At 33.7% G+C, this 14,211-nt stretch overlaps 1 protein-coding gene across 1 annotated transcript; it reads left to right on the top strand.

The window, feature by feature from the left end:
• The first annotated feature begins 4,963 nt into the window (after positions 1–4,963).
• On the top strand, positions 4,964–9,162 carry LOC126717658 (myosin-binding protein 2). Its single transcript, XM_050419497.1, has 4 exons — positions 4,964–6,676; positions 6,769–6,951; positions 7,032–8,438; positions 8,528–9,162. Exons 1-3 carry the CDS (start codon positions 5,287–5,289, stop codon positions 8,402–8,404), a joined length of 2,946 nt encoding a protein of 981 aa, XP_050275454.1. The 5' UTR covers positions 4,964–5,286; the 3' UTR covers positions 8,405–8,438; positions 8,528–9,162.
• Positions 9,163–14,211: the final 5,049 nt, after the last annotated feature.

Here is a 14,211-nt window from a genome sequence, read left to right on the forward strand (position 1 = left end):
TTACCAAATCAACTATCAAATTTTGTTTTTCATCCATTACAATTACCATGAACCCGACAAAGGAAAACTAAATAGATAAAAAATAAGAATAAAAATCATAAGATGTCTTTAAAAACATCCAACAATAGTAGCTCCTAGAAACACTGTGTATGTATATATATATATTCAGAGAAAAACAAGTATATATTTAAATATTTCAATAGAAGTGCAATGCATAATACTCATAATTGAAGTGAAGTGCATGTTAGGCATTTGGAAAGGTGAGTAACATATATAATGGTACGAAAGGAAAGAACTGGTGTCACCGTTTGAGAGACATATATGATGTTTTACCACCCGTGTTACGATTAACAAATCACTGCACATGGTCAAATTGCGGCCATCTTTGTGGGACCATACCAAAAGTCTATCCTCCCGTACCTCTCCATCCTCGCCTGCATTTTTCACCATCATGCTTGCTAAAGTTCATGTCCACCTACCCATATTGGTTGTCTGCAAAAGGGTTTGGTTTGCGTAACACAGGACACGAACACGACACGTGTTTAAAAATGACCAAGTGACAAGTGTTAGGATCATATCTCGTTTAATACTCAGGTGCACTGGATGAAAGATTATCACTTATCTAATTAAAAATTGCTATATATCCAAATTTGTTTTCTTGGAGTTGGATAAGCAATGTTGGACAAGTAGATTTGGATACTCTCTTTTTTTTTCCCCTTTATTTGGGGTCAGGATGGTTAGTTTCTGTAGATGTGGACACTACAACTATCGAGCTTATCCAATGTGAAATAGAATCTGATTCGATGCTTTAGCCTTAAAACTATTTTGAAAAAGAAAATATACTCCTATATGATATCTTTTAAATTTTCAATGGGCATAGCCATCAAATTATGACCCTTTCACAAGGGCCTTAAGCCACAATTTGAACACGAAACTGAAAGTTTGAAAGAAAAAAAAAAGAATTAAAAAATAAAAAGCCATTTTTTTTGGCATTGACATAAATTAACCATGGCCCCTTAAAATCATATGGATGCTTAAAATCAAGGTTTAAGGGTTATCATTGAAAATGAAAATAGGGTCCATTGTATGATTATTGTACACGATTAAGCAAAATACTTTATGATTTATAATTAGTTTTTTCTTGGATGATGTCTTTGTAATCACGCTAACTGTGTAGATGATGCCCACGGGTCCCCTCTCCAATTGAGTAAGGGTACCACCAATAATATATATCGTTTTTTCTTTTCTTTTTCTTTTAATAAAAGTCAATTTATAGTGTGTTCTTAGGCGTCAAATTTGAAATTCTCAAGCATGAAATTAGGAATAGGATCTATGTGGAAAAACCTCTACACGACCATTCAGAGAGTGGAACAATATATATATATATATAAAAACAATTTTAAGATGTATCAAAAATAAATTTTTTTTTAATAATTCGATAATTAGAGAATGAGGATTTGAACTTTGATTGTTATCTTTATTAAAAACGCGGAGATATGCTAACAAATTAAACACTACAAAGCTCTTAGTGAATATAACTTTTTAGTACTCTCTATATAAGTGCTCAAAATGACAAAATCCCAATACAATGGCTCATTAATTGGTTCTTTTGGACATTGATTTGCACCCCTTTATTGCATTTTGTATAGCAAAATTTTTTTTTTTTTTTTGAGAAATTTGTATCGCAAAATTAAAGCAAGAGAGAAATTAGTAATGTTCATGGCCTTCGGACCCTTTTCATTTCAATTTTAAATTTGCCTTTTGTGGGAACAAGGTTATACTTTAGGTCAAAGAATTAAAAGCTTAAAGAGAAATAAAGTAAAAGGAAAACACGACATAAATTCTAAATAAACTTTTGAAAGAAGGTTAAGCTTTTAATTTGTCCTCCAATAAAGATAGTCTTGTTTCAAATTCTTGGTTTTAACCCTTAAGAACTTTTATCTCATCCTTAAAAGGTTCCCTATATTTTAAAAAAGTATACTTTGGTTAATTACAAAATTACAATAAAAGGTCCATTAAATTTTTTTTTTTTTAATGGATTTCTCTGTGCTGTCTACTTGTAGGCTAGTAGCTCTAAATTTATCTATTATCAGCAAAAGTAGAAGAGAAGGAGAGAGAGCAAAGTCAGGTTTTTTTTTTTTTTTTTTTTTTTTCCAGTTAAATTCATTTATATTTTTGATATAAAATAAATTTAAATTAGAATGGAATCTTTTTATTTTAATGAAATTAACTTAGAATGGAATCAGAGTTAGGAACTGGTGGGACAAATATGAAACATATAGAATTCATGTTGTAAAATTGACAAAAGCAAAAGCAAGCATAAAAGTAAGATTCCTCTAAAAAGGATCGGGAGATATAAAATATGATTTGATGTAAATAAACATATAGTATTGGAAACACAAATACGGGTATGAGTACGACACAACGATACAAGCAATTTTTGAAAAATTATAACATGATACGACAGATGTTACACTGGTATGCCACAAGTATGACACCCCTCTATACTTCCTAGCAATATAATGGGTTTAATTATTATTTATTTTTGCTTTAAATAAAAATATAATGGTTAGTACATAGGGTTGAGACTTGATTTGATAAAGCAGTGGGTAGAGAAGATCAAAATATAATAATTATGAAATTTGAAAAACAAAAAGAGGAAGGGGCAATGGGTCGGCGCTTGGCGGTGCAGCCCTGGCCTAATTTCCATCCAATTATACCCAAGCAGCCAGACTAGCTAGGCATTACAGTTTCTCAAGCCATCCTATTTCTGTCCAAAAAAATGACCACATGAAATGAAATAATCTCAATGAATTTTCAACGATGACGATATAACATTCCAGAATTTGGTTCCTTAGTTTCTATGCTGATTAGAAAGGTTTGTATATGTATATATATAATTTTGATGAATTGAGAGGATTTCCTTCAATTGTATATAGTCCACGGTTTCTATGAATTACAAACTGGTGCATATTCATATATATAAGCATCTGTTGAATCAATTTTTAATTCCTTTGTGGTGCAAGGATGGGCACAAAACCTCTTTTCGTAAAATTACCAGTGAGAGTTGAATTTTACTTCAGATCATCATTTAGCATGCTTTTATCACTGCTCCAGGACAACTCTGATATTATACTTTCATTTTCTTTTTCTTTGAAACAGAATTCAACCCGATCACATAAATTGTTAAAATATATTAAAATATTACTAATTGTTAGAATATATAAAAATATTTCCATAAATATGTAGACCATAATTTTTGAAAATATTATAGGTTAGTGTGCTTTTATAATACCATGTATCAATGTGGTTTTAAAGTTCCGTGTTATACCACAGGTAGGGTTTGTGTCCAATCTGGACTCGACCCAACCACTTTGGGTTGGGGAGATCAAGACTCATCGTTGACTGTGAAGGAACGTTAGATCAGGCCTCATTGGGTGTTAGTTGAAGGCGGGGTTTATGGCAAGGGAGTAGATTGAATCAAATCTAACTAAGATTTTGTCAAATTTGGCCAAATTCAGTCGAGATCTTATTAGATTTGGTCGAAATCTCCTTATATCAAGAGAGAGAGAGAGAGAGAGTTAGATCTTACCATATTTTGACTAAATTAATGATTGGTGCTTGAAAACTCAAAGGAAATGGTGGAATATCGAACTGGTCGGGTTCTTCGAGTTTCAACCTCGCTCACCCGCCATTTCCATCGAATCGATCAGAGTCCAAGTCAGTTGACTATTGTTTGGCTAGTTTCGTCGAGTTCGGTTGATCTTGGACACCCCTAATAAAGATGTAATCGTTTAAAGCTTTCCATTGTAGATATAGAATTGCAAGCGATCAGATTGAATCATATTAATATCTTGTTTCCCCTTTCTCATTCTTATCATTTTTTTTAATATATTTTAACATAAACTATTATATTTTTAATGTCTGGTATAGGTCTTTATGGATTGCCCCACTGGGGCAACTACTTCATAATTCATACCATAGGCTCCTATATGAACAAAATGAAATGATTTAATAATGAGAGAACGCCCACAAATTAAAGTACCCTTTAAGCCATTAAGAATAGTTTTCATTCAATCAAGTGAAATCTGAAATAAATAATTTTCATATTAAAAATTAAAAATAAAAATAAAAAGCTCAATGAGAAATAGACTTGCATGATGAACTCAAGCATCTGCATCCTAGACGGGGCCTACAAGTTACTTTGAGAGTGGTCCCCCTCCAACTCATTTTTTTGGGTTGATGGGCCACCCATTTTGTTGGCCTAAAAAGAAAATTGGGATGGAGCTGGCAGGAGTAGCCAAGAGAGAGAGAGAGAGAGAGTGTTTGTCTGTTTGATCAGAAGTTAAATCTATTCCCCTAGTCAGATTTATTGTCAACCCCAAAAAATTAGAAGTAAACCCTATTATCAAAATAGTGTTTATTCAGCCAAAAAAATTGGGGGAAAAAAAAAACAATAGCCATAATCCATACAGATCCACTTCCACCAAAGTTTTATTATAAACTATGTTTATAAATTTTGGTTGACGTTGACTGTTGCAGAGAGTATATGTATATGGTAGATTACATAATAAGTTAGGACGGCAACTAGAAGAAGACCCTAGCTACACCTACACATGACCTACTCTTGTAACTTATAAGAAATATGTATTCTATATATGGAATCCACATTTTTATCTTCTTTAATGACATTCACATACCATTGTTGAAAACAATTTGCACCAGTTTGTGTAGGTGATTCCATGGTCTCTTTAAGTCCTACCTATTGATTTGAATATTTCAGTACTCAGTTTCTTGCTTTAAAGTTTAATCAAGCTCTCAAATTTTCAAAAAAGAATGCTCCATTTTCTAACAGAAAATCAGAATCCACTATTATGTCCACAGCAATCTAATGTAATCTACAAGTTGTTGAATATTAAATGTTAATTTATTTTGTCAAAAGTAATATTGATGCTGCCTCAATATAAACATTCTTTAATTACATTAGACTCAAACACACATTTTGTCTATTTGCTCAGCCTCTTAGTCCTCTTTCTCCTTCGGTTGTCATTCCATTAAACAGTCTTCTCATTCGAAATAAAACCACTTCCTCATCTTCATTTGTTCTCTCTCTCTCTCTCTCTCTCTCTTAAACAGTTCCAAATCTTGTTCTATCTTTCTCTTTTGATGTTGTTCAATCTCTCTCTCTGTCTCTCTCAGCATCAACACTAAACTAGCCTACAAACTTTCTCTTTTAATATTGCCTTGAGTTACATCTCTGTATATCCGAAGAGCATAGCAGCATCAATGGCTGCAAACAAGTTTGCCACCATGTTGCATAGAAACACCAACAAAATCACGCTTATGCTAATCTATGCCATCCTAGAATGGATTCTGATCATTCTCCTCCTCCTAAATTCTCTGTTTTCTTATCTGATCATTAAATTTGCAGATTACTTTGGTCTTAAAAGGCCCTGCTTATGGTGTTCTAGGATTGATCATATCCTAGAGCCTGGAAAGAACAAGAATTCCTATAGAGATCTTGTTTGTGAAGCTCATGCGTCTGAGATTTCCAAACTGGGATACTGCTTGAATCACCAGAAACTAGCTGAATTGCAAGATATGTGCGAGGATTGCTCATCCTCATTGCAACCAGCTGATAGTCCCGAATTCTCAAAGAGGTATGCTTTCTTTCCATGGATGAACAAGATTGGTGTGATTCAGAGTGGTGATGAAAATTTCAGTGAAAATGGGGAAGGGAATTTGAAGTGTTCTTGCTGCAGTGTGAGTGTGAACTTGAGCAACAAGTTCTACCCTCCTTGTATTCTTATCAAGCCTTCTTGGGAGGATTTTGATGACACCCAGAAACATAATTTTATTGCAGAGGCTGATATTGTTGCTCAAATTGATGAAGGTGATCAATCTGATCAAAGCAAATCAGATTTTGTTACTAATCTATGTGAAGATGAACAGAGTATTGGAGAAAACAGGGGAATTCAGATAGTTTCTGATGTTGTCATGGATGGTGAGTCTGCAAGAAGAGAAGAGGAGGCAGAGGAGAACGGTTCTGTATGTGACTTCGGCTGCAAGGAACTGGTCGTTGATGAAGACGATAAATTGAATATGGTTATAGAAAAAGAGCTAGAACCCGTTAAGGAAGAGAGTAATATGAATTTATCCATGGATGATCAGTCTTGTGATCAGACCGTGGCTCACGTCAATTTGAGTAAAGACACCTTCCATGAAATTCAGCCACAGCATCTTGAGTTTTACATTGATCAAGAAGATTGTAGGTTGATTCCAATTGAATTGAGCGGCTCTGCTACCACGGAAGACCAAGGTCAACCTATATATAAGCTGGAAGATCAAGGATATTGTGAGAATCAAGATGTTATTTTGGATTTTGATATGCACATTGAGGCACAAGCACAACCGGTTGTAGAGAATTGGCACAGTTCAGAAGAGATGGTGGCATTACTTTCAGCCCTTGAGAGTGAGGAGGAACCTAAGGTTTCAGTGCTTGAATCCATGGTTCTGGTTGAGACTGAGAACACCTCTATTTTGCATAAAGAAGTTGAAGATTTAGCGAAGGAAGAATTTGAACAGGTTTCTATAACTCAAGCCACTCAAACATCATCTAATGATGATGATGAGGATGAGGATCAAGCAAGAGAAATGGATTCAGATGCTCATCAAGGTATTAGATTTTGTTTAATTTCATTTAAATTATATTTTATTCTCTATTTTGAGTGTATATACACGGGTCTAACGTTTTTCCATTACATGCAGCATCAGAAGAAGCAATTCAAATGCAAAGCAATGAATTGGATGTGGAAATTTCGATAGGGACAGAGATTCCTGATCAGGAGCCACTTGATGAGGCTCAAACCCTAGAGGCTCTTCCTTCTTATGAACATAGACAGGAAGATCCTTCCACAAGCTCTGTCATTTTGCATGTTGATGATGATAATGGTAAGCTTTAGGTTTTTATTTAACCAACTTTAGAAATTGGAAACCCTTTGGCATATGTTAATATTGTATTCTTATGTTAGGTTCTAAGCAAGCTGAGGAAGAATTTTTAGAATTTAAAACCATGTCGATAGAAACAAGAAAGCAAGAAATAAATAGTCATATATCTTTCGGTCTGGAGCTAAATGAAATTGAGGAAGAAAAAGTTCCTGATACACCAACTTCTGTGGATAGTTTACATCACTTGCACAAGAAATTGTTACTACTTGAGAGGAGAGAATCAGGAACAGAAGAGTCCTTGGATGGAAGTATCATTAGTGAGATAGAAGGTGGTGAGCTGACCACGGAGAAGTTAATATCAGCATTTAGAGCGGAAAGGAAGGCTTTGAATGCTCTATATGCAGAATTAGAAGAAGAGAGAAGTGCTTCTGCTGTGGCAGCCAATCAGACAATGGCAATGATAAATAGGCTTCAGGAAGAGAAGGCAGCAATGCAAATGGAAGCTTTGCAGTATCAGAGAATGATGGAAGAGCAATCAGAGTATGACCAAGAAGCTTTGCAGCTATTGAATGAGCTTATGGTGAAGAGGGAAAAAGAGAATCATGAGCTAGAAAAGGAGCTGGAAATATATCGTAAGAAGGTCCACGATTATGAGGCCAAAGAGAGAATAATGATGTCAAGAAGGAGAGAGAGTAGCACAAGAAGCACTGCTTCTTGTAGTAATACTGAGGATAGTGATGGAATATCTATTGATCTGAATCATGATGTAAAGGAAGAAGATAGCTTCTATGGCAATCAAGAAAGTAGCAGCCAAAACACTCCTCCTGATGCAGTTGTATTCTTGGAGGAATCATTGGCAAACTTTGAAGAAGAGAGGTTATCAATTCTAGAGCAGCTCAAGGAGTTGGAAGAGAAGCTTTTTACATTGAGTGATGACGAGGTACAACATTTTGAGGATGTCAAACCGGTTGGCTATTCCTTCCATGAGAATGGAAATGGATACCATAAGAATTCAGATTCTGACACTGAGGTAAATGGTGTTGATCAAAATGGTCATTCCAAGGAAATGAATGGAAAGCATCATCAGGAGCTAAGATTCAAAGGGTCAAAGGCAAAGAGACTTCTTCCCCTTTTTGATGCAATTGGTGAAGACTGTGAAGATGGTTTGGTGAATGGACATGAACAAGGGTTTGATCATGTTGCATTGCTGACACCCTTGGACGCCAAATTTGAAATGGAGAAGAAGCTTGCCATTGAAGAGGAGGTAGATCATGTGTATGAGAGGCTAGAAGTACTCGAGGCAGATAGGGAGTTTCTAAAGCATTGTATAAGCTCCTTGAGGAAAGGAGACAAGGGTTTAGATCTTCTCCAAGAGATTTTACAACATCTTCGTGATCTCAGGAGTGTCGAAGTTCGTGTCAAGAAGATGGGGGATGGTGCTATATATTCACTTTAAGCTTAAATGTCTATACCCAACAGCAAAATTACAGGTATTATTCTGTTCCATTTACTCATTCTCTCCTAGAATTGAATTGGAATGTCATTTGTTGATTAATTTTGTGCACTTGCTACCATGCAGATTTCTCTATTGGAGTTGAATGACAACTGCAAATTAGGACAAGAAGGCACCATCCTTGCTGTGTTCAATATAGCATGGCATCAATGCATCAATGCACCTCTGCATTTTCATCAAAATTCAGTGGAAGTCTCTTTATGGAGAGGGAGGCTACTTGGTCATATTGGTGGACTACAAAACTGAAGTCTGCCTTTTTTTTTTCTTTGCTTTTCCTTTTTGTGATTTTTGTTTCCAAGTAAGCCCAAATTTTTGTGGGTTGTGCCCATCACTAGCTTTTGAGGGAAAGGTAGATGATGAGCATACAAGTGTGTAGTCTAGTGATATTGAACCACCCTGTCATTTTCTTTGTATGTTGTGAGGAAAGGCCTGGCTTGCAAAGCTGGACAGATCCAACAAAGATTCCAGTGCCAGGTACATAGCATTAGTTTATTTAGACACTTAGAGATTTAGGCTACTCTTTTTGTCCTTTTTTTTTTTTTTTTAATTTTTTGGGGAAGAAGGGGTAAAAAACCCTTTCTTTTTTTCTCATCTTTGCATCATTTCATCATATGAGGTTTGTTTATTATCGAAGGGCAAAGCTGAGTTACTTGTATACTACATGTATTCATTTGTAAGTATATAAAGTGAGTGTTTGTTTATATTGCTTTGGACTTGTATGTATTGTTTGTTTTTAGGTGTATGAGTGAGATGGATGTACAACAGAAGACAGACCATAAGACAATATAATGAGAAATACACGAAGCAAAGATTGCTTTCACAGTTGATTTTGCTTTAAGCATAAACAACTCCTGGTTGGTAGAAACCAACAAAAAGTAAGGTAAAATTAAGACAGATATTAAAAACAAAAGGTGATTGGTCTCACTAGGAGTCTAGGACTGCGGAGTGATTTGAGTTATTATTTTTTTGTGGAAGTGAGGCTGCATGTCTTGGATCTTGAGTGTTGCATATAATTTATAGCGGATCAGCATGCACACTATCTATTGTCTTGTAACTTAATTGACATTTTCTGGTATTCTTAACTAACACGTCTAAGATTCAAATTATCAAAGAACAAAAAAAAAAAAAAAAAATGCCTTTAGCAATCCTCCACTGTCCATAATACTTGAACTAAGCTGGTCTTGTAGTATTCATATTACAGCCACGGTCCATTAGAAACATTGAAGTTAATTTGTAGCTCTTTTGCCAATAAATAATTAATTAACCAGACAAAAGTAGTGAGTTCTAATTAGCTCAATTGGTAAACTCTCTAATAGTTGAATAAGATATCTATTCTAGGGTTCAATCCCTATCTACACCAAAAACCGATTGGTATCTTAGTTTGATGATAAGAGCTATCATCAGGAGTGAATGTCATAAATTGAAACTCTAAAAAAAATTTATTAAAAAAAAAAAAAAACAGACAAGAGTACACATAATACAATCGCATGAAGATGCCAACCTTGTGTAATTATTGCAATCACAAGAGTAAACTCTGTTAAGGATGTGAATTAGCAGAACCTAGTCCTAATTAGGTACATAAAGACAATTTTAAAAGTGCTGATATGTGTAAAAAATTTAGAAAAGATTGGGGAAAAACATGAAAAATATGTACCTTTTTACATATAAATTTGTAGGCACATGCCACTTTTGGATTTGAGCAATAATTACTACACACTTCCTAATACACACTACCTCCCATAAAAATTTAAAATAATAATTATCATTATTATTTATAAAAAATAAAAATAAAAATAATAAAACTTGTCACTCTTAGCGTAGGCTGTGTAAAATTTTTTTTATCTATTTTAACATAAAAACCTACTTTTTCTAATTTACATACTCACTTTTCAAAACAACTTAAATCAGATTATCTATTTTACACTACATTTCATTTAAATATCAATTTTTCTTATTTTTTTAGTTATTTTCCTTTCTTCACACACAACAATCACCTTTCATTTTCTTCCTTCATGGATAAGTAAAGAAAGAATAAAAAACTAATTACAAAATGAATAGTATCAGTGTAATTTTACACGGTTACTGTAACAAACATGTATATTTATACAACTTTATATGGCCTAATATGAGTGAATTTTAAACTTTTTTTTTTTTTTTGAGAAACAAACACACACACACAAGGGAGAGGGAAAGAGCGAATATTAAACTTGGTTGGCTAAAGTAGGATCATTTTTTCTATTATACAAGCAATTATATGAGAGCACTAAAGTGTGGACATTTTTAGAAAATGTGGATATTATGCAAACTAGTGTACATCCAAGCAATGTAAAACGATAATTAGTGTTTGGATTTGCCCCAAACTAAAAGCTTAAATATTGTCATCTTATATCCCAAAAAAAAAAAAATTAAAAAAGAAGCATATAAATAGGTTTTACTTTCAACACCATATGTACTTCCTCTAGAGAGAGTGAAAATTAGGCAGCTAGTCGTAGTGCGAGGATAACATAAATAAATTTGGAAAATGCTAACGAGTGCTCTTAGGATACTGGTTAATAATCCATTTAAAGAAAGTTTTTATGGAAAATAAAAAAAAAAGTAATCAATATTTTGCTAGCTTTTTTCATTTCCCATAAAAGTGGTATTAAAACTTTCTTAAAATAGATCATCAATGAGTGCTCTAAGAGCACTCGTTAGCATGACCCAATAAATTTTTATACGGAGTAACTAAGTTCTTGTTGCTACAAACCTACAAGGTAGGAAAGTACTAATATGGCTTTGATTAGCCCATGTGACTAATACCTAACTTAATGTAAACGACATGAGGAGGCAGCCTTTATTTCAATGAAGAATATTCTTCCTCCCCTTTTGGTAGAAGAGGGTAGCTGTAATCTAATTATTAATATCACTGACTTTCGGCGTTCCTTGAAAGGTTAATGATGATTAAGTTAAGGTTCAGCACCTTTCATTTTGATCTTTCGAATAAAATAGATTTGTGACTCAAAGATGTGCTTTTTTTTAAGAGCTGTGATGTATTGTCCCCATGTTCTTGTACCAAAGCTTTCTTTCATAAATTTTTGGATGGCTTAGGATGAATTAGTGGATTCTTGTAGGGCTTCTTTGTTTTTTTTTTTTTTTTTTTAAAAAAAAAAGATATATAATGGGATAGGGAGAGTTGTTCTATAGGCTTTTTAGTATCTATGCTTTAGAGTTTAGAGTTTAGACGGCTACAGCGCACTTGGTTTAACTTCGAGGCCTAAAAATATATAAAAACTTATTTGTTGATATTCAAGATTTTTTTTTAATGCTATAATGATGTAACTTATGATGCAATCCAACTTAAACTCCATTTATTTTGTTGTTAAATGTTTTTCGAAAAACATTTTCAGCAATTTTCAATACTTGTTTCATTGTAAAACCTTAGTTGAACCTCAAAACATTTGTTGTTAATTGGAAAACTTGTGTGTATAAGTTGTAAAATGTAATATCAACTCCCCCTACCTCAATCTCTCTTTCTAGGGGTGTGCAGAAAACCCGTCGACCTGTCAAACCCGACTAACCCGACCCAATTTTTAGGACTTGGTAGGTTGGGTTGGGTTACAAATTTTTTTTTTTATAGCGGGTCGGGTTGGGTTTGGATCATAAAATTACATACCCACCAAACCCGACCCAACCCATCCATATTTTAATATATGTTTAAAATATATTATATACTTAATAAAAAAAAAAAACCAGCTGTAGAGCACTTCCTCGGTTCCTACTATCATATATAATATAAAATCTTATTAGTTCTTTTAATATATATTTAAATATATTATATAATTAATAAAAAATTTAAAAATATTTTTTGTTTATAAGTGAATTAGGATACTAGTTCATTTATATTTTGTTTATTAACTCAGTTGGATACTTAAACATATTTTGTTTACAACTAAGTTGGAATATTAGTTTATATATTAATATATATTTTGTTTATCAACTCAGGTGGCAAGTGTGATATATATTTTTTGCTCAATTTAATAATAATAGTAATAAAAAAAATTGTTCAACCCAACCCAACCCATGTGGGTTGGCTTGAGTTGGGTTGGACTTATGTGATGGGTTGAGTTGGGTTGAATTTGTTTTGACCCACCATGGTGAATTGGGTCAAAAAATTCGACCCAAACCTACCCATGCACACCTCTCTCTCTCTCTCTCTCTGAGAGGATGTCAGTATTGAGGCACAAGGTTGTCTATGCGATGGCATGAAGCAAGCAATGGTTGTTGGTGGCGAGTTGGGAGGCGAGGCAGCATTCGTTTGAAATCAGTGCAATGGGGTTGCAGGATTCATGATTGGTTCAAATCAGTAGCAATTTGACGGTTTTGTGGGTAGATTTGGTTAGGTTTGCACTAATCCAATCGTCTTGTGTGTGGACCTAGCTAGATTTGTGCCGATAGAATAGTTTTGTGGGTAGATCTAGTTGGATTTGTGCTCATATGTTTTTTTTTTTTTTTTTTTTTAAATATATTAAGGAATACAACCAAAACACCAGAAAAGAAAACATTCTCCTCAAAAAAAAATTTACATTGGAAAGTATTTTATAATGAAATTAATAGTGTCTTTATTTATAATCACTAACAATTACTGTCTTTTTACACTAATATTTTTTTGTTAGGTAAATAATAGGAGAGGTGAGATTTGAGCCACAGACATGAAGCACCATAAAAAATATCATTATTGCTGGATTATCACTTGAATCTCAATATCATTATTATTATTAATTCTTTATTTCGGAAACATTATTATTCATTAGAAGAATTTGATTATCATTTAATGCTATTACAATAGAAAGACAGCAAAAATTATCTTTGGAAAGTGGAGCTTGTATTAGTTAGCATAGGTAAATTGTCGATTATGTTGATGTTTGAAAACTTTTGTTCTAAATTAACTACATAGTTGATTGTACAAATAATGTGAATTATGAACATCTGCAATGAATCACGTTTATCAGAGTGACATCGATGTAGTGTCAACCAAAACCCCTCTAATGCTTATGAAAAGGCTTTGCTTTTAGGATAAACTCAACAAATTTTTTGAAAGCATACAACCTTTAAGTTCTCTTACCTCAATTGATTTATGGACTATGGAGCCCAATTTATTCTGGGCTCTAAAATGCTTCCTAATTTTTAGCCATCATGTTGCCTTTCCTATCTACTAGGAGCCTTCACATGGCTAACCTGTACACTACGCTCGAGTTAATCCATTGTTGAAGTCCATCCCCCCAAGCCCCAAAACAGACCAAGCCCAAACATTTTGGGTCAACCTTTTGTGTATTCATGCGTATTAATAGCTTCGAATCCAATTTCACCCCGGTTCATATATTTATATTTCTCAAATTATTCTACGAACTTCACTGGTGTGTTTTTAAGATAATGAGGCCATGTTTGGTTAGAGTCATAACTAACTTCTCGTGGGGCCGACATTCATTTCAAATGTTTGGTTTCGATAACTAATAACTCAAGAAGTTGAGTTAGAGTTGTGGAAAATTATGAGATCTTTCTTTGTTTTCGGATTATGAAAATAATCTTATAATTTTGCTTGACTAAATGGGTCTCATCCACATGTATTGTCACCGTCAAATGCAAAACATTAATTGCACACCAATGGCTCTTTCATCACATGTATTAGTGTGTGTTTGGATTAAACTTAAAAAATCAGTTTATTTTACTATTTAACTTATTTTTGTTACTATTTATAGGTCTTATTGCACTTT

Source organism: Quercus robur, chromosome 3 (genome assembly GCF_932294415.1).
Source record: "Quercus robur chromosome 3, dhQueRobu3.1, whole genome shotgun sequence".
NCBI classification, from domain to species: Eukaryota; Viridiplantae; Streptophyta; class Magnoliopsida; order Fagales; family Fagaceae; genus Quercus; species Quercus robur.

Excerpts from the sequence above, each read along its gene's own strand:
- LOC126717658 (XM_050419497.1), top strand. The coding sequence starts at position 5,287 with ATGGCTGCAAACAAGTTTGCCACCATGTTGCATAGAAACACCAACAAA. Across the intron at positions 6,677-6,768 it reads GGATTCAGATGCTCATCAAG|CATCAGAAGAAGCAATTCAA; the intron begins GTATTAGATTTT and ends CATTACATGCAG. Across the intron at positions 6,952-7,031 it reads GCATGTTGATGATGATAATG|GTTCTAAGCAAGCTGAGGAA; the intron begins GTAAGCTTTAGG and ends TTCTTATGTTAG.